The sequence below is a fragment of the Carcharhinus amblyrhynchos genome, chromosome 4 (genome assembly GCF_965287045.1).
Source record: "Carcharhinus amblyrhynchos chromosome 4, sCarAmb.v2.hapA, whole genome shotgun sequence".
Classification (NCBI taxonomy): Eukaryota; Metazoa; Chordata; class Chondrichthyes; order Carcharhiniformes; family Carcharhinidae; genus Carcharhinus; species Carcharhinus amblyrhynchos.
This window is the reverse complement of record NC_137327.1, coordinates 3374219-3396065: the sequence shown is the minus strand read 5'-3', so window position 1 is coordinate 3396065 and position 21847 is coordinate 3374219. Positions and strand designations below refer to the sequence as shown.

The 21847-nt window shown below is 43.3% G+C and overlaps 1 protein-coding gene across 2 annotated transcripts in view; it reads right to left on the bottom strand.

The window, feature by feature from the left end:
* Positions 1-21847, bottom strand: part of dync1li2 (dynein, cytoplasmic 1, light intermediate chain 2) — an 83290-nt gene that overhangs the window by 40566 nt on the left and 20877 nt on the right. For both annotated transcript variants that reach the window (XM_080186685.1, XM_080186686.1), the window contains exon 5: positions 5006-5172. In XM_080186685.1, coding sequence (XP_080042811.1) covers positions 5006-5172 — 167 coding nt within the window. The remainder of the gene's footprint in view (positions 1-5005; positions 5173-21847) is intronic.

Here is a 21847-nt window from a genome sequence, read left to right as displayed (position 1 = left end):
TCTCTGCCCAATGAAGTGGTGGAGGCTACCTCGTTGAATGTATATAAGTCACGGGTAGATAGATTTCTGATAGACAAGGGAATTAAGGGTTATGGTGAGAAAGCGGGAAAGTGGAACTGATCCACTTCAGATCAGCCATGATCTTATTGAATGGTGGGGCAGGCTCGAGGGGCTAGATGGCCTGCTCCTGCTCCTATTTCTTATGTTCTTATGTTGAAGTGTAAAAGCACGAATGCGAGAGTGCATGTGGGTGGGTGAGGACACATAGGGGGGAGGGTGAGGTGAGAGGATTGAGAGAGGAGGAGGAGCAAAGGGTAGGTCTGAGACAGGATACAGGGTGGACAGATAAAATAAAGATACGATGGAACAAAAGGAGGTAAATTTAGCAGTAATGAAACAAAGCATTGGCCCAGAGTGAGAGTCAATGGCAGAATAATGAACAACTCTGGCTGAAAGCAGAAGCAATGAAACAAGATACAGACAGGCACGTGGCAAATTAACTGAATAAAAATACCTGTTTTAGTTTGTGTCTATTTATAGTGTACAAATGAAATGCCAGTCAACGCTCTGCATCCAGTTAATCACAGTTAAATATGCTGGTTCCCCTTGTTAACACTGTTATACGAAAAATTAATAATACGGTCACCAAGCCATTCTGGAAGATCTGGAATTTAAAACCAAAGGAGCTGCCTCAAACTCCCATTTCTCAGTGTAGGCAATCAGACCAACAAACCTGAATATTTCCCTGGTACAAGAACTGCACAGCGGAGTATAATATGCAAATATGAACTCAGTGACCTCAGATCTGCTTACTCAGCTAAAGACAAATAATAACAGGCAGGAAAAGATGCTCTGCTCAGCCAGCCTCCCCTATGCAACTGCAGTACAATGTCTCCACTAATGCAAACCTATACAATATATAAAGTTTAAAGTTAAAGTTTATTTATTAGTGTCACAAGTAGGTTTACATTAACACTGCAATGGAGTTACCTATATATACACTATACCTTACCTATTCAAAGCCTTGATGAAATGTGAGATTATACTTTCTGAAGCCAATAAAAATTAAGGAATATTGAAATTGAAGGGGAGGGATGTGGTGGGAAATCACATCCTCTGCAATGCCCCTTTAAAATCAGATTTTTGCAAAGCATGATCGTGGCCTGAATCGGTGAATGAGATGCAGACTGTGACTCAGCTGTAAGGCCACGCCAGCCGTTTAAATATAGCAGAAGTTTATGATACCCAGCAGTGAGCTAAACGCAAGTAATTGAATCAAGCTGTTGTGATGACATGGCAAGAAGCAGCAATGCTGGATGGAGTATCTCTGAAACATCAGCCGCCTCGATTGAATTACTTCTTTCAGCTCATCGCTAATCACCAGCTCCTCTTAGTCTCACTGCGGTTCGTTGAATGAATGAAAAAAAAGGTCAGGTGTGAAACAGAGGTACAGATCAGTAAAGACTTGGGTTTGGGTCAAGCTAGCCTCAGCTGGGACAATTGGTCAGTGCCCCAGATTCGGACTGGGAATAAAGGACTGAAGTCAGGGGTTTCTCCCTTGATTAATATTCTATGATGTGACTTAACTCAGCAAATCCCCCCACTCTCCCCAAACTCAGCTCCGGAATTGTGTTTAGGGTCGGTACTGGGCAAGAATAGAAGCAGGGAGTAAGAATGAACACACTTCTCCTTAATCATCATCCTCACGCTCTTTTAAGCAGCCCACAAAAGGAGTCCTGCTATTGGGTGGGTGGGGGTGGGGGACTCGCATTCTCCTGTAATGGGGCAAGTCAAAAATCTGAGCCAAAGGAACGTTGTACACAAGCAACAAATAATATTCAGGACAGACTACCTAAGGACAGTGATGACCAATTTAAGAACATAAGAACATAAGAAATAGGAGCAGGAGTAGGCCATCTAGCCCTTCGAGCCTGCCCCGCCATTCAATAAGATCATGGCTGATCTGTCGTGGCTCAGTTCCACTTTCCCGCTCTCTCTCCATAACCCTTAATCCCCTCTCTTATCAAAAACCCATCAACCTGCGTCTTAAAAATATTTAGCGAGGCAGCCTCCACCACTTCAACGGGCAGAGAATTCCAGAGATTCACCACCCTTTGAGTGAAGAAGTTCCTCCTCAACTCCGTTCTAAACCGCCTCCCCTTTATCTTGAGGCTGTGCCCCCTAGTCCTACTGTCTTTTTTGAGCGGAAAGAGTCTCTCCATCTCTATCCTATCCATCCCATTCATCATCTTATACGTCTCAATGAGATCTCCCCTCGTTCTTCTAAACTCTAACGAGTACAAGCCTAGTTTATTCAGCCTCTCCTCATAGCTCAACCCCCTCAACTCCGGTATCAGCCTAGTAAACCTCCTCTGCACTCCCTCCAAGGCCAAAATATATTTGCGCAGGTGCGGCGCCCAAAACTGCACACAGTACTCCAGCTGCGGCCTCACCAATGCCCTATACAGCTGCAGCAAGACCTCCCTACTTTTATATTCAATTCCCCTCGCTATGAAGGCCAGCATCCCATTCGCCTTCCTGACCACCTGCTGCACCTGCAAGCTGGGTTTTTGCGACTCATGCACAAGGACCCCGAGGTCCCTCTGCACCGTCGCCTGCTGCAGTTTTTCGCCACGTAAGTAATAGTCCTTCCTACCATTCTTCCTACCAAAGTGGACCACCTCACACTTGCCAACATTAAATTCCATTTGCCATTTCCTGGCCCATTCGCCCAGCCTATCTAGATCCTTCTGCAGACTCTCCACACCCTCCGCACAATTTGCCGTTCCACCAATCTTGGTGTCATCAGCAAATTTCGACACCCTACACTCGGTTCCCTCCTCCAGATCATCTATATAAATGGTAAAAAGCTGAGGCCCCAGCACCGACCCCTGGGGCACTCCACTAGTCACCATCCGCCAATCCGAATAGCACCCGTTGACCCCCACTCTCTGCCTCCTATTTGACAACCAATCCTCTATCCACGCTAACACCCTACCCCCAACTCCATGTCCCTCGACCTTCTGCAATAACCTCTTGTGAGGTACTTTGTCAAACGCCTTCTGAAGATCCAGAAAGACCACATCCACCGGCTCTCCTCTATCCACCGCCCTAGACACATCCTCATAGAACTCCAGTAAATTTGTCAGACACGACTTCCCTTTAATGAAACCGTGCTGCGTCTGCTCTATCAAGCAATTCCCTTCAAGATGCCTCGCAATTTCCTCCTTAATGACGGATTCTAACATTTTACCTACCACAGACATTAAACTAACCGGCCTATAATTCCCCGCCTTTTGCCTGGCACCCTTCTTAAACAACGGCGTAACATTAGCCGTTTTCCAATCTTCCGGCACTTTCCCAGAATCCAGCGACGTCTGGAAAATAACCACCAAGGCATCCACCATCACCTCCGCCATTTCTTTCAGCACCCTCGGATGCAATCCATCCGGTCCTGGGGACTTGTCCACAATCAGCCCCCTCCAGTCTGTCGAGCACTGCCTCTCTAGTAACAGTAATGTCATTAAGACCCTCCAGTCCTACCACCTTTCCATCGCTAACAACCGGCAAATTATTCACGTCCTCCTCCGTGAAGACAGAAACAAAAAAGTTATTCAATACCTTAGCCATATCCCCATCCCCTACCACTAGGTCCCCTTTCTCATCCTCTAAAGGACCAACGTTCACCCTAGCCAGCCTCTTCCTTTTTATATATTTATAAAAACTCTTGCTATCCTTTTTTATATTAAGTGCTAGCCCAGCTTCATAGTTTCTCCTACCCTTCTTTATCAACTTCTTTGTCAATCTTTGTTGACATTTAAACCTCTCCCAATCCTCTTCTCGCCCACTACTCTTAGCTACTCTAAATTCCTCCGCTTTTAATTTAACACTTTCCTTCACCTCCTTTAAGAGAGAGGTTCAAGAGCAGAAGATACTGAGCATTTGCTTGGGATTTTGAAAACTTGCTCCACATATTTGAGCTCTGTGTATCGTAACCCCAATTCCAGGAAAACAGCAGAGCATCTTCAAACCAAGCGACCAACCCATTCGTTAACAAGACACACCACTCCAAAACATGCACACATTCCTAAAACCAATCACAACACTGCTCCAAGGCTCATTCCTAAAGGACGCTACAATCATGATGTACCATTCCCACTCTCATTCTTAAATTCAAACACTTCTCGAATACATTCATGCCTCCCCTCCCTTAAGATGTGGTCTCACTACTGCCATTTCCAATTGCCCAAAATTAATGATGATGGGGCTTACTGAACTGTTGCAGTCCACATGGTGATGGAAAGATAGGAAATTCTTGAATTATGCGTAGCAATGAAGAACAATGCACAACTTGAGAGAGAACTTGGATATAATGGCATTTAAGGGCGGACTTAATAACCTTTCAATATTCAACATCAATGCTCTCTCATCCTTCTATTATACAACATTCAGGAGATGACTGCTGCTTGCATTCTTTCCTCCCATGAGAGGAACACCAACTTTAAGGCACTATAACCATTGCCAACTGAAATGGTACCTTCTCCCCTTGAGACACAGAAGCTTGCTAGGATAGTGCTTCATGAGCAATGGCAAACAGCCAGCATCTCACTCAAGCTGATCATTGCTGATGTGTGAATATAAACAACAGAGGGACTAAACAAGACGGGTGCACATGCACGCACTCATACATGCACTCTTTCTCTCTCCAGTAGAGGTCCAGTGAGTCTGAACCCAATTGTACCATACCCACCACTTGTCCAAAGATTGACTAACCAAATATAAACCAGGGATTTTACTGCTTTAAACATGAACTTATTAACTACACCCTTAAAATGCATAATTAGCAATGACTCCTGCATTAACCAGTGATTTTACTGGAGACCAACTTTCCTGGAGCAGATACCTGCTAAAAACATTGACAAATTTGAATTCAATTCATTCTATAAACTGGACATCCACAGCTTGATTTTTTGCAATGCCACATCTTATAGGATGACAATCCTACCTTTGTGCAGACGACCAGTACTGGAATGCCCAAATTGTGCGTTAGTACATTCTCGCCCAGCGGCAAAACCACCTCTTCATCTTCCTGTCCAGGAACCGGGGCTCTCCTCTGTGGGGACCCCTGAGATCCTTCTTCAGGCTCCACATACTCCTGGAATTCCTTCACCACTAGGAGCAGAGATGAAGAAAGTGGCATAGAATTAGGAACAACACAAGATGCTGAATTAATCCCACTGTTCCCACAGTCCACTGCAAATCAGAAAACAGCTTTCTCTCTCCTCACCTCCCAATCCAAAATCTCCTCCTTCTCTTCTGAACTCCCTCAAACAGATCTATCTACATTGGCTAAAAAAACAGCTCTTTTGCAAATAGGCAACAACTAAACCATAGTTAGTTATTTGCACCAGTATTCTATTTCACAATTTACTGGCTTACGGGAAAAACACATTCTTTCTAAGCTCACGTCTTGCTTCAGGCTGTGAATTTTGTAATATCTTGCCGTGTGGGCCATTTAAAAAATTCACAGCCTCCAGCAAGTTTACTGGTTGAAATTTGAAATCTACAGGCATGTGGTAAAGCTAGTCACAGCAGACAGATTTAAACAAATTTGGCTCAACTGTGCACGTAGGATCAAGTGTCCCACACTCAGCAGATGGGAACTGGACATGCTTGGAACAGTGTCCACGCTTGTTCCACTTCACACAGACACCAGAGCAGACCAACAGTAAAAACGTAGCACAACTAGTGAAACCAGAACTACTGGAGAAAGATAAGAGTACCTAAATTGAATACCTAAGCACTTTCACATTGGGGCTGGACTGACACACGGGAGACAGCTCTTACTGATGCAATAACAGACAGTAGCAACATGGTTATAAAACTGGCTGAATAACAGGAAAGGGAGAGTAATGTTGATTTTTTTTTAGGCTAGAGGGAGGTTTGTAGTGGTGTTCCCCCAGAGGTGAATGTTGGGACACTCGCTTTTCCCAATGTATGATGTGGAGTTGCTGGCTTGGACTGTGGTAGGCACAGTAAGCAGTCTCACAACACCAGGTTAAAGTCCAACAGGTTTATGCTCTATGTCCCTATTAATAGACCCCAGAATAATATATGATTTCTTAACTGCTCTCAAGTATCCTGCCACCTTCAGTGATCTATACATATAATCACCTAGGTCTCTCTGTTCCTGCACTCTCAAAAATTGTACCCTCTTATTTCATATTGTCTCTCCTACCTTGCACTTTATCTGCCACCTGTCTGTCCACTCCAACTTGTTTACATCCTTTTGAAGTTCTACACTGTTGTCCTCAATTTACGATACCTCCAAGTTTTGTGTCACCTGCAGACTAAAAAATTTCCTCTGCACAACAAGTTTTTTATATTCTTTCATGGGACATGGATGTCGCTGGCTCGGCCAGCATTTATTGCCCATCTCTAGTTGCCCTTGGCGAGCTGCCTTCTTGAAATGATGCAGTCCTTGAGATGAGGTACATCCACTGCAGTTAGGGAGGAGTTCCATAATTTTGATCAAGTGACTGTAAAAGAATAGCCAATATATTTCTAAGTCAGGATGGTGAGTGGCTTGGAGGGGAATTTGTAGATGGTGGTGTTCCCAAGTATCTGCTGCCCTTGTCTTTCTAGATGGAAGTGGTTGTGGGTTTGGAAGGTACTGCTTAAGAATCTTTGGTAAATTGCAAGAAGATCTAGGTCATTTATATTGGGCAAGTGCTTTACTAAAAATTTTACAATACAATGCAAACTCTTGAACTGCAGTAGCTAATTTCCTGCTGATACACTCCAGCCACCAGTGAACACCCAGTAATCTAACATGTTCTGCCTCAGAGAGGCTGAAAAGAGGCATCAACCAGCTGCTGCTGAATAAACCAGCAATCACATGCTATTCTAGAAACTGCTCATAGTACTTCAATAGTTATTTTGTTCTCAGTGGCTCCTGTTGGTTTCTCAAGATGAAGATCCTGCTCCCCTTAGCTTTCTGGAGTGGAACACTGCGTACAGTACAACATAACACTCGAAGTCAACAACCTGAGAACATGTTTTTCCTTCTCAGCTGCCAGTTCAGAGAGAGAGAGAGAGAGAGAGAGAGACACACACACACACACACACACACACACAGTTTATAAATTGAGCCAAAGGCATCCTATAACATAAAATGCCCTAAATTAATCACCAAGTCCACAAAACTAAAGATCTTCAGCTCCAACATATAGTCTGGTCTCCTTTACGGCTCCAAAACATGGAAGACCACCAACAATGTCAATGAAAAACTAACCTTCACCAACAGATGCCTCGGGAGGATCCTGAGGATACACTTGCCAAACACCATCAACAAAATTAGACTGTAGGAGGAGACAAAGGACCCAATGGCCCTCCAAATCAAAAGACAAAAGTGGAATTGGATAGGCCAAGTGTAGACTCTGTCTACACTTCCTGCTGCCTCGGCAAAACAGCCAGCGTAATTAAGGACCCCACGCACACTCTCTTCCACCTTCTCCCATCCAGGAAAAAGATACAAAAGTCTGAGGCCACGTACCAGCCAACTAAAGAACAGCTTCTTCCCTGCTGCCATTAGACGTTTGAATGGAACTACCTCATAATAAGCTGATCTTTCTCTGCACCATAGCAATAACTGTAACACTAGATTCTGCACTCTCTTCCTTCCTTCTCTATGAAGGATATGCTTTGTATAGCATGCAGGAAACAATAGAACAAAAAACAAAGAAAATTATAGCACAGGAACAGCCCTTTGTCCCTCCAAGCCGGCACCAACCATGTTGCCCGACTTAACTAAAACCCCCCTACCCATCTGGGGCCATATCCTGCTATTCCCATCCTATTCACGTACTTTCAAGATGCCCCTTAAAAGTCACTACCGTACCTGCTTCTACTATCTCCCCCAGCAGCAAGTTCCAAGCACCCACTACTCTCTGTGTAAAAACTCTGCCCCATACATTTCCTTTAAACCTTGTCCCTCGCACCTTAAACCTATGCCCCCTAGTAATTGAGTTTTCCACCCTGAGAAGAAGCTTCTGACTATCCACTCTGTCCATGTCTCTCAATCTTGTAGACTTCTATCAGGTCTCCCCCCTCAACCTCCGTCGCTCCAGTGAGAACAAACTACGTTTCTCCAACTTCTCATAGCAAATGCCCTCCATACCAGGCAACATCCTGGAAAATCTTTTCTGTACCCTCCCCAAAGCCTCCACATCCTTCTGGTAGTGTGGCGACCAGAATTGAACACTATATTCCAAGTACGGCCTCACTAAGGTTCTATAAAGCTGCAACACGACTTGACAATTTTTAAACTCAATACCCCGGCCGATGAAGGCAAGCATGCCGTATGCCTTCTTGACGACCTTCTTCACCTGCATTGCCAGTTTCAGTAACTTGTGTACCTGTACACCCAGATCCCTTTGCCTACCAATATTCTTAAGGGTTTTGCCATATACTATATGTTTCCTATCTGTATTAGACCTTCCAAAATGCATTACCTCACATTTGTCCGGATTAACCCCATCTGCCATCTCTCCGCCCAAGTCTCCAACAGATCTATATCCTGCTGTATCCTCTGATGGTCCTCATCGCTATCTGCAAATCCAACCACCTTTGTGTTGTCCGCAAACTTGCTAATCAATCCAGTTACATATTCCTCCAAATTATTTATATATATTACGAACAGCAAAGGTTCCAGCACTGATCCCTGAGGAACACAACTTGTCACATCCCTCCTGCCAGAAACACACCTTTCCACTGCTACTCTGTCTTCTTTGACCGAGCTAGTTTGGTAGCCACCTTGCTAGCTCACCTCTGATCCCATGCGACTTCACCTTCTGCACTAGTATGCCATTAGGGACTTTGTCAAAGGCCTTACTAAAGTCCATGTAGACGATATCCACTGCCCAACCTTTATCAATCATCTCTGTCCCTTCCTTGAAAAACTCAATCAGGCTCATGAGACACAACCTCCCCTTCACAAAACCATGTTGCCTCTCACTAATATGTCCACTTATTTCTAAGTGGGATTAAATCTTGTCTCGAAGAATCCTCTCCAATAATTTCCTTACCACTGATGTAAGGCTCACCAGCCTGTAATTACCTGGATTATTTTTGCTATCCTTCTTAAACAAAGGAAGGACATTGGCTATTCTCCAATCCTCTGGGACCTCCACTGTAGCTCTGTGCTTTTCACTGCATACCAATATTTGTCACAATCATAAATGAAATCAAATCCTAGCCATGCTAATCACAGAATATCTCATGGCTTAAACACTGGGGCTGCAGAAACCCTTTACAAATTTACAGGAATTCTTTCAGAAAACAATTACATTTATTTTGTGCAGAAGTCTAAGCATCGAATGCAGCACTGAAGAGACACAGCAGCAAACTGTTTAAATGCACACAACTGGGATTGGCTTAATGTTCAAAACTGGACAGCACAAACAAGTTGGGCCAAAGGACCAGTTTCTATACTGCAAACTTTTATGATTCTATAAACATAGCAAACTGAGCTATCCGGGCTTTCAGTGCAGGGCACTGCCCTCTCAAAGCAAATAATGCAGTAAAATTGATAAATGTATCCATGGTCATCTATCTAGGGTGGAGAGAAGATAAGCTAAATTACACATTATCTCTTTCTCCTTCCACCCAAAGACATGAACCATGCAAATAGATATAGTACTGCAAATTCAAATTAGCTCCACTGTTGCATAACGCCAATTTTAAACTGACTTCAGCTGTGTAAATCCTAGGTGTGCACAGACGCAAACAAGTGTCTAGCATTTATATAGGGTCTTTAGCATGTTACAAACATCCCACAGTACATAGTGTAAGCAAATTTGAGAGAGATTCGGAGTTGTGACTGAAATCCTGCTCCAGTGGATTTTAAAGAAAACAAGAGAGCAGAAAGCAGTGGATGAGTGGGGGAATGGGGAAAGAAGAAGGGATGCTTAGGAAGAGAATCCCAGATTGTGGGCCCTGAGTAACTGAAGGCCCAGCTGTCAATGATGCAGTCAGAGGGAAGTCTGGAATCAAAGGGACAAAAGGGAAGAGAGTGCAATTGTTAGACTGGAGATGGTTGCAGAAAGGAATGATGAGAAATGGAAGGATTTAACAACAAGGGGAGGAAGGTTTAATTGAAGTACTGGGGGATTGGAAATCAACAAGAGTCAACGAAAACGGGGAGAGGAAAGTGGGATGTCGCAAGATAGGACATGGGTTTTCAATTAGTTTGAATTTACAGATACCAATTTGGCCAGTCAAGGGTGGGGGGTGAAGAGAGGATGTGTCATATTGAATTCAACAAAGGCAACAGAGAGCAGACCAGTCACCATTACCTGGCAGTAAAACAACTTGTGCCCAAAAAGCTACTCCAAGAAAATTGGAGCTGTACAGGAGCAGAGATTTAACTATCGGTGGAAGAACACATCACAAAGATAGTGCACTCAATCAAAAAGACAATATAGACAATCTATATAAAGGGATTTGTATGCAAAAGTAGGGAAATAATGCTTCAGTTGTTGACAGCCTTATTCAAAATGTATCTGAAATATCTTTAGAAATGGAACTTCAAAGAACAAATTGACAACACTGATACCAAGGCTAAACAGGCCAACTTCTGGCAAAATGTCACAAAGATAAAACCAGTTATTTTCAAGTCAAGGTGTAATCTAACTGAATTGTCTAAGAAGGAATGACTAGTTTAGGACAGATAAACTATTTTTCTGGTGAAGGATTCCAAAACAAAGGGTTTGCCTAAATAAATCACATCTCAAAGTGATTATCAGAATGTGTGTGTTATCAGGGATTATTAAGAACTGTAGAATTTTCCTTTAGATTCATTTACAGGATGTGGGTGTCACTGGCCACGCTAGATTTATTGCCCATCCCCAATTGCCTGTGATGATGAGATGCCTTCTAGAACCACTGTAGGTGCAGGTACACCCACAATGCTGCTGGGGCAGGGTTTAAAAAACTCAACCTTGTATGAGTCCAAAAAAGGATAGCTGTTTCTCCGATCCCCACTGATCTCAAATCTTGCTAGGACCCCTTGATGGCACACTCAGTCAAATGCAATCCTGACTCAAGGGTAGTCACACTCACCTCTGGAATCCAGTTTTTTTTTAAATCCCTGTTTGAATCAAGGGTGCATTGAGTCTTGAGCTAAGTGGCATTGGCAGAACCCAATCCTGAGCATTGATAAGCAAGTTAGGACTAACTGCAACAAGATAGCTCTGCTGATGATACCGCCTATCATTTGGCTTATAATTGAAAGGAGATTGATGGAGTGGTGGTAACTGATGGTCAGATTTGTGGTCCTTTTAAGGACAGGACTTAGATGGGCAATTTTCCACATCATCAGGTAGATAGATGCCAATGCTGTAGCTGCACTTCAATAGCTTGGCTGGCAAATAGTTGTGGAACAAATGGTAAAATTGGAAATTTTTCTAATTGTCTTGCATGCCTATGCCTAGGTAATGAGCGTCATTTACATCACGCATACCCTGATCAGGGATCCAAGTGCAGCATTCCCACAAGCCTTGCATTGTCACAGCTGTTACTGTGGTTACTCTCACTCCTTATTTGCATCAATTTCCATTTTCTTTCATTTGTTTTTGTTAACTTCATTCATCTAATTTTTTTGCTGTATTTGCCGAGATGGTTGTCACTTTATTCCAAAGTAATTCACTGCGTGAAGTGCTTTCACTGACTGCCATGTGGTGATGTGAAAATACAAGCATTTTTCAAACATTCTTCAAACTAAAACTGGATAATTGTGTAACTCTCATAGTTCCCAATGGGTGGAGTTCGCTGGTTTCTTCATCCAATGAGACAGAGGAAACAGACACAATGTTCGCAAACCAAACTGCTACTCCAGCACATAAAGTCACATCCTCCTCATCCCTCTAAAGTTAGATCTGTTACTTCCCATTTCACAGACACTTGGTCTGTTGTGTGACTGAAATATTATATAGATGAAAGATGGAGTTGAAAATATGAAGGGCATATCAACCAGCGAGGGGAGTTGCATCACAACTAACATTCGCTGGAGACTTACTTCAACCACAACTTGAGTCAACTTGGCTCAGTCAGCACCCTGTCTGTCACAGAAGGCCACAGCTTAAAATCCACACACTGACTTCAGAAAATCATCTAGGTTGGCACTGCAGTGCAATCTTAAGGGAGTGCTATGAAAATCCACAATGTTTTGCAATTTCTCCCGAATTGAACAACAGGAGGATTGGATATGGGTTCAAACCGATAAATCTCAGACTGATATCAGGCATTCATCTGGAATGTGGCATGGAAAACATGGGCAGTGGACCAGTAGTGTCAGGAAATTGTTTAAGGGTGCATTAGACGATGTAATGAGAGGGCACTATAGCTCTGCCACAGCAGAGCTGAGCCTAGCAAATTACTCTTCATAAAAAATGATTTTAATAAATTTCACAACAACGCACTACCCACTGAACTGCTGAGAGTCTTGGCTGGAAGCCCGTAGTTTTCAAAACAGTATCGATTAAGTGAGCCAAACCTAGGCTGGTATCAATTAAATAGCTTGTTATTCCCCTGAATAATTTTAAGTTGCTTGCTTATTGTCACCTAACAATTAAATGGCAGCTGGGTGACTGGCTTTATTTAACTTCTACCAGGATAAATAGAAAGCAGGTTCTAAAATCCAGAAGTTTACGCTGTTTTCCCGGCAGGACATCATTTGAAAGATCCCGTCTCAGTGACAACAGTAAGACAAATGGAGCAAGTATTAAAGTTTCATCGACTTGATGATGTATCTGCTCCATTTTGTAAACTTAGAAACCGGCTTGGTGCCATTCAGATGTCAGAGTACTTGATGACTCACTGGGGCTGCTTAATCCTTAAAGTATTGGACAACTGCGGGAATTTATGCTGTTTTGAGACATATTGAAAGCAGTTTTGATGTGTAGCATAATTACCCCAGATCCCATTCGGCAGTCCCCATGAAATATACAAGAAACTAGCACACAACGTGTGTCAATGTGTGTGCCTGGAGAGCCTAAAGCAATGTGTTGAGGATGTAATGAGATGTTTTTAAATGGACGTTTATATATTTGTGTGCTCCTTATTACATCTGAGATGCGTCTCAGAAGCCAAGATTCCTCCAACCCACAGAATGGCAGCGTCAGTCAGTTCAGTCCTTTATTGTAGGCTCAATAGCTCAGTTGGTAAATTGCTTCAGACCAAGTTCACAGGTGGCACAGTGGTTAGCACTGTTGCCTCGCAGCTCCAAGGACCTAGGTTCAATTCCACCCTTGGTGACTGCATGTTCACCCCATGTCTGAGTGAGTTTCCTCTGAGGGCTCCAATTTCCTCCCACAGTCCAAAGATGTGCAGTTTAGGTGAAGTGGCTATGCTAAGTTCTCCCTCAGTGTCCCAAGAATTGATTTGATTTATGAATTCATGTTAACTGGCTGTGGGAGATGATACACTCGTTGTGGGTTTGTTTATTGTCTTTTTCCTGTGCCATCTAGAGTTTTGATTTGATTTATTATTGTCACATGTATCAGCATACAGTGAAAAGTATTGTTTCTTGCATGCTATACAGACAAAGCATACCATTCATACAGAAGGAAAGGAGAGAGTGCAGTTTGTAGTGTTACAGTCATTGCTAGGGTGTAGAGAAAGATCAGCTTAATGTGAGGTAAGTCCATTCAAAAGTCTGACAGCAGCAGGGAAGAAGCTGTTCTTGAGTCGGTTGATATGTGACCTCAGGCTTTTGTATCTTTCTCCCGATGGAATGTAGTGAAAGAGAGGATGTGCGGAGTGCATTGGGTGCTTAATTATGCTGGCTGCTTTGCCGAGGCAACAGGAAGTGTAGATAAAGTCAGTGTATGGGAGGCTGGTTTACATGATGGACTGGGCTAGATTCACGACCTTTTGTAGTTTCTTGCTGTCTTGACCAGAGCAGGAGCCATACCAAACTGTGATACAATCAGAAAGAATGCTTTCTCTAGTGCATCTGTAAAAGTTGGTGAGAGTTGTAGCTGACATGCCAAATTTCCTTAGTCTTCTGAGAAAATAGGGGCACTGGTGGGCTTTAACTATACTGTTGGCATGGGGGGACCAGAATAAGTTGTTGGCAATCTGGGCACCTAACACTTAGTCATAGAGGGTTTACAGCATGAAAACAGGTCCTTCGGCCCAACTTGTCCATGCCGCTTTTTTTTAAAACCCCAAAGCTAGTCCCAATCGCCCACATTTGGCCCATATCTTTCTATACCCATCTTACCCATGTAACTGTCTAAATGCTTTTTAAAAGACAAAATTGTACCCACCTCTACGACTACCTCTGGCAGTTTGTTCCAGACACCACCGCATGCGTGAAAAAATTGCCCTTGGGACACTTCTGTATCTCACCCCTCTCACTTTAAACCTACGCCCTCTGGTTTTAGGCTCCCCTACCTTCGGGAAAGGATATTGACTACCTAGCTTGACTTGAAGCTCTCAACCCTTTCTACTTCTTCCCCATTGATGGAGTCAGGGACATGTTCGCCTTTACATTTCTTGAAATCGATGACAATCTCCTTCATTTTGTTGAAGTAGATGGAGAGATTATCGTTTGCACACCAGTTCACCAGATTCTCTATCTCATTCCTATACTCAGTCTTATCATTGTTTGATATGTGACCCGCTATGGCGGTGCCGTCAGCAAACGTGAAAATCGAACTGGAGGGTAACTTGGTCACGTGTTGGTTAGATGGAGTAGCCATGGAAATGCGTGAGTTTCAGGTATAGGGTGCGGGAGAAGGCCTGTGTAAGATGCTCTGTCACAGAGTCGGTGCAGACTCGATGGGGCAAATGGCCTCTTCCGCACCGTAGGTATTCCATCCTTGGTCTGTTCCAACTGCGCTGAGCTCAAACAGGCCAACAATAGACAACAGAGCTAGGGCCTTTGCAGCTTGGACTTCTTGGGGTGGCGGGGGGGGGCATAGAAAATCGGGATGGGCTCTCACTCGACCATTGTCCAGCAGCTTCCACATCATGGGGGAAGACAGGGAAGGACAGTAAGATGAGAAAAAAGTTAGCAAGAAAAAAACTTGCATTTCTACATCACATAGGAGAATATTAAGAACAATGTAACCAGAAACTGAGTCAAAGGAGGAAACATAAAGACAATTTATCAAAGAGCTGGGTCTTAAGGAGCGAGAGGTGGAGAGGTTATGAAGGGGATTCCAGAGCTTCAGGCATAGATGTCTGAGGCACAGCCATCGATGAAAGGGCAAAGATGTGGAGAGTTCGCAGTTGGAGGAACAATGTTGTCCGCTTGTTCAGGTGCACATTAGAAAATCCACCTGAAGAAAATGCCGAGATTCACGTTATTTAAACAATGTAGAAAGTGATAGCAGATCCCCACCCCCATCAAGGAGCCAAAGCTTTTAGACAGAGGAAAAATTCAAAGGAGGAAAAAAAGAGTATCTCGCGCCACTTTGTGTCACTGACCAACACGAACATGCTGCGCTACACATGCACGTCTCATTTTGACAAAGGAAAATGCAAATCAGCTTCCAGCTTTCATTCTGATGGTAATCTATTCGTAGAGGATTAGACACTCAGTAGCAAGGACTGCCTATGATGTAATCTCATTGGCAGCCAGCACTCTGCATTCAAGAATGCGAGCTTTGTGTTCCCTGCATGAGCTCATCTTTGAGGGAGTAAATCTGAGTGCGTATCTACCCCCCAAAATAAAACAATCATCCCAGGGAGGTGGGAAACTGTGCTGACCCCACGACTCTGTCAGGTCTTTCACAGAATTCTTGGGAAAATCTGCACAGCCTTGTGTATTTGTTACCAATGATTTTCTGAATTTAGTCAGTAGCTTGCATTGCTGCCAGGAACTGTAAAAGTTGCCAGCGTAGCAGTCATTGAGGACAAAGCAGGAACAGAGTCTCAATTCAGCGCCATCTAGAGGAAGACTCCAAAACATAGCTTGGTGGTTTCCTCTCCCAACCCAAAAACGTGCAAGTTAGGTGTATTAGCCCCTTGGTATCCCAGAATATGCAGGTTAGAGGGATATTGGGGTAAATGCATGAGGTTATAGAAATGGGGCAGACATGGGATGCTCTGTCACAGAATTGGTGCAGATTCAATGGGCCAAACTGTGATCTGCACTATAGGGATTCTATGATAGTGACAGACTTCCTGGGGAGAGTGGGGAGAAAGACAATGTCAGAGGCTGTTTTCTATCATTATAGTCAAACACAAGGACAATTTCCCTGATTTATAGCAGCCGAGGTGCAGACCCTAACCTTCCAGGATTCAATTCTGTGACAAGTAAACCGGTTCTACCGGAACGGCAGCTGGGGTGCTCTGACTTGAGCTCAGTAGCTATAATGTGGGATATTTGGGATGGGAGGAATTCTCGGGACCAAAACCATGTCCTAACATCTGGAAAACTGTCCAGTGATGCTTGGATATAAGGCATACATTTGAATATACTTGGTTGGGAAGCCCTTGATATTCAAAAGACAGAGCGAGTTGCCTGGAGTAATTTGAAGATTGATCTGGACATGGGGATAACTGGCACTCCTGGAGGGGAACATTAGCAAAATTATATAATTTTTAAATCACTAAAGGAGCAGCTGAGAAAAGATCACATGTTTGTCCTCTTGGTAAAGCAAAGGAAGAAAAAAATCCAACATAGTACCCAGGGTGAAGGGAACAGAACTTATACCACAACACTATGTAACATAACTGAATTGAAAATAGCAAACAGTCTGATCATAATCAGAATCCAACACAGTAATTCTAAGGAATAGCTGGGTGGCAGGGCATGGGACACATGAAAATTCTAGTCACGAAAAAAAGCTGAAGGCAGCATCAGCCCTCAGAAAAACCTGAGCAACTATCTGCAACAAATTCCAGAGGCTGTCACTAACAACCAAAACATCTCCTAAATTATGCCCAAACGCTCACATTCTTTACTGGATTGTCTCAAGCTCAGCTGAAGTGAATTAAACACGGTAAAGTTCTTGCACTGATGGCACTTCCACCAGCACTGTCCAAGGGAAGAGTTACGCAGAAAGAATCTCATTAGAGCAGCAGACAGCAATTGCCCCAGCAGCCAGAAAACACTGTCTCCGCTTCACACACAGCTTGTCAGTGAAGTGATCCTATAATAGATCCAAAATCACTGGATGTCTCCTTGTTATTTTTGTCTGCCACAGAAGCTACACTACTTGTGCAGCATCACCCAGCAAAAAAATAAACTCCCCAAGACAAGCCACCATGTTAAGAGACGTCAAAGATGGAAGGAGCCAAAGAACAGATAGCGAGCAACTATTTCCTCTAGTGGGAAGTCCAGATAGACAATAGTACCTGTACTGAAGACTTGTGCTCCTGAACTGTTTAGCCAAGCTGCCCCAATACAGCTACAACACTGGCATCAGTATACTCTCAATCACCAAAGTAATCATGTAATCAAAGTATTGACAGCATTGCCAAGCAGCACTTGTTTAACAATAGCCTGCTCACTATTCTCAGTTTGGGTGCTCAGACCCGAAGAATCTTTACAGTGCAGAAGGAAGACACATAGCCCATCAAGTCTGCATCCACTCTTCAAAAGTGCATCTGACTCAGGGCTAACTCGGTCCTATTCCTGTAACCCGCACATTTAACATACTAATCCACCTAACCTACATATCTGGAGGAGGAAACTGAGCGCCAGGAGGAAACCCATGTAGATATGGGGCAAACATACAAACTCCACTCCGTCACCCAAGATTGGAATTAAACCTAAGTCTCTGACTGAGGCAGCAGTATTAACCACTGTGCAATACCTGGCAGGGCTACTCAGCTCTTGAACTCATTACTGCCTTGATTCAAACACAGATAAAAGAGTTGAATTCAGGAGTCGAGGCACGAGTGACTGCCCATAACAGCAAGGCAGCATGTTGAGGCTGGGGGCTCCCATGTGACAAATCCAAAACTGAGATGAAACAGACTTTGTGAGGTACAAGTATTCAAGGTAATGGGGCCAGGGCGGGCACATGAAGATGAAAGTCAGCCACGATCTAACTGAATAGTGAAACAAGCTCAAGGGGTGAATGGCCCAGTCCTTCTATCACAGTCCACACTCCAAATTATTTTTATTCCATTGCTCCATCAGGTGTTCTGCATCCAGTCTGGCATCAAAAATCAGGAAAGACGCTAATCTTGAACGCTAGCCTTTAAATGGTTAAATTATGAGAATGGGTTGCATAAACCAGCTTGTGTTCACTTGAATTTCAAAATTTGAGAGCCACCTGATCAGAAGTTGTTAAAATGACAAAGAAATTTGATGGGGTAGGTAGACAAAGTTTTTCGTCTTATGGCAAATCCAAAACTAGAGATTATAAACTGGAAATTGAAGTCAAGCTATTGAATGGAATTGGGGATTTGTGTGGAGTAGAAATCTGGCATTCAGCCTCTCAGTTCCCCATTACCAAAATGATTGTGTGTTCTTGTGATTCACTGCAAGTTTCAAGACTGAATCAATAGATTTTATAAGTCAGAGTTATCAGAAAATATGGGGAATAGACAACTAAACAGAGATTAAATTATCAGCTGCAATCCAAGAGAATGGTGAAACAGGTCTGAAAGGTTGATCTGATCACTCCTACCCCATGTCTCTGTTGGCATTGGCAGAGTTTACATGGCATGACTACTTCAATGAGTATGACTATCAGGCCCATTCAAAAGTCACTTTTGATGAACAATGGAGGAAGAGAGAGCAAACTCCCAGTCCCAATGTTTCAATGAGTTCAGAGAACGGAGACTATAAACAGATGAGGTGGTATGTAGATACAGTGCAAAGAGAGAGAGGTGTCGAGCCTGCTTGACCAGTACCCTCCTGCAAGTCGAATATCCCGCATTTAGGGACATCACAGGCGTCAGCACATCCGGAGTGCAACGGGATAGGCTCGTTCTGGGCGAACCACCTGCTTGATTATGGTTTCACCCCTGCCAGGTCCTGCAGCCAACACAAAAAAACTAGTGAAAGCTGAAACACTAGTTCAGGATTCATTATTAGTGCCCACCCTGAAAACAAAATACGAGTCTAGGAGCAAGAGGACGCCATTCAATTTGGATTGGGTTGATCTGTGTCCTAATGCCATATACTTACACCTTTGCTCCATATCGTTTGGGTAACAAGAATTTATCAATTTCTAATCAAAAGTTACAATTGGCCTAGCATTACCCTGTGGGGAAGAGAACTCCAAAAGTTTACCAACCTGTTCATGTAGAAGCGTTTCCTTATTTCTTTCTAGCTCTAATTTTTAAAACTATGCTCGACCCCATTCTCCTCCACCCAACATCTATACTTCATACCCCAACCAGCCAGCTCAGTTTCTTTCCATCTACCCTATCTATTTCTGGTAAATATCTCAAAGGGTTTGATCAAGTCATCACTTAACTTTCTACATTCCAGGGAATATAATTCTAGTTTCTGTATTCCCTCCTCTTGGAGTCCAGGTACCATTCTGGTAAAACTATGCTCACTCCCTCTGAGAAGTTTCACAACACCAGGTTAAGGTCCAACAGGTTTATTTGGAATCACAGCTTTTAGAGCACTGATCCTTCATCAGGTGAATGGAAAGGTAGGTTTCACAAGCACAGCATATACAGACAAAGACACAGTTGCAAGATAGTTGAGAGTCCTCAGGACTTGCATTCCAACCATTATCTTGCAACTGGGTCTTTGTCTACTTATGCTGTGCTTGTGAAACCTACCTCTCCACTCACCTGATGAAGGAGCAGTGGTCTGAAAGCTTGTGAGTCCAAATAAACCTGTTGGACTTTAACCTGGTGTTGAGAGACTTGGTATTGTGCCCATCCCAGTCCAACAACGATGGCATCTCCACATCAATCCCTCTAAAGCTAACATATTCCCTCAGGTGTGATGCCCAGAGCTGCTCACAATATTCCAGATGTGGTCTAACCAGGGCTTCGTATTACTGTAGCATGACTTCTACCCTCTTGTATTCTAGTCTCCAGCTATAAAGCCCAACTTTGGACCTCCACTGTTTCGAGCTTTCCACCATTAAGTATACACCCTGGTTCTATCCTTTTCAAATCCAAAGTAATTTCATGCTTCCTTCCAAACTGCTTACGACACTAAATGTTATTGGCAAATTTTGATCAATGACTATCAAAAAATCATTAATAGTGAAAGGTTCAGTCCCAACACCAATCCTTGAAGGACAAACAAATCAAATCCAGCCAATGAGAATACCTGCACATAATCCCTAATGACTCTCCTGCCCCTCAGACACTTCCCTAACCAGGTCAATAATTTGCCATAAGCTAACAGTTGCTATGAGAGATTTCAATCAAATGCCTTCTCAAGTCCACATAAACAACATCCATAGATTTCTCCCACCAATGCTTTAATCACTTTGTCAAATACTGTGTGATCTTTTGTTGTTGAGCTCTGGATGAGTTCCAGTAATTTCCCCAAAGTGATGAGCTCATTTCCCCAGAGTGCTTTGGTGTCATGGGAGTAACCAGCTAGTGGTAAGTGCTCAGTGGGATTAGAGAGTGGCAAGACTGAGATATACAGTGTTAAAGTTATTGCCTACTTACTTCCCATTTCAAGCAAACTTTTCAAATAGCTTCAACTTTAAAACAACTAGCCAAATGACTAAAGCAATGGTCAAAAAAAAGCCAAGTGAAGAAATGATGTGCCATAGTTAGAAAAGCTACAAGAAACCTCACTAGACAGCCAAAGTAAATTGCATTTTCAAACTATTACGTTGCCAGGATCCTATACTATTTCCAGATGGATATGGGTTGCACAGTCATAATCCAGCTCAATTGGCTTGTATGGTAGGGTTCATCTGAAATCTGCAATGCAAGTCTGAATTATGTGTTTAAATCTCAAGTGGGACAAAACCACAAGCATCTTGTCTAATAAATTCTATCCCTAAGATATAGCAAACACTCCAGTTCATACAGCTCATGCAGCTTTTATCAATTTCACAGCATTACTGGATGGCAGTGGAGTTCTCTTGGTCTTGTTGCTAAAGTTTCTCCCTCAGTCAAACATGATCACAATGTTGCGCCAAAAAGCAATCAACTAACTACATGACAACACTATACTTAAAATTTCAATTATATCTGACAGAGCCACCATATAAACACAACTGCTACACAAAGCTGGAAGTACTGACAAAGTATGAATCACTAGCAAGTAAAGCACCACTACATATTCAGAAACACAAGAAAGTTTGCAAGACCAGTGAAAGTTGCTCCACTACTGTAGGGACACACCAGACCTTAACTGAGTGAACGTAAGGAAAAAGACAAAAATAATCTGTACAGTGCTTTTCATAATATCGGGCTTTTCAAAGCACTTCATACTTTGAACTTCCACTCACCTGACGAAGGAACAGCCAGTTCCGAAAGCTATTGGCGCTTGCGACAAAAAAAACCCAGCCTGCAGTCGCAAAAACCCAGCCTGCAGGTGCAGCAGGTGGTCAGGAAGGCTAACGGGATGCTGACCTTCATAGCGAGGGGGATTGAATATAAAAGTAGGGAGGTCTTGCTGCAACTGTATAGGGCACTGGTGAGGCCGCAGCTGGAGTACTGTGTGCAGTTTTGGGCGCCGCACTTACGCAAGGATATTTTGGCCTTGGAGGGAGTGCAGAGGAGGTTTACTAGGCTGATACCGGAGTTGAGGGGGTTGAACAATGAGGAGAGGCTGAATAAACCAGGCTTGTACTCTTTAGAGTTTAGAAGAATGAGGGGAGATCTCATTGAGACATATAAGATGATGAATGGGATGGATAGGTTAGAGGTGGCGAGGCTCTTCCCA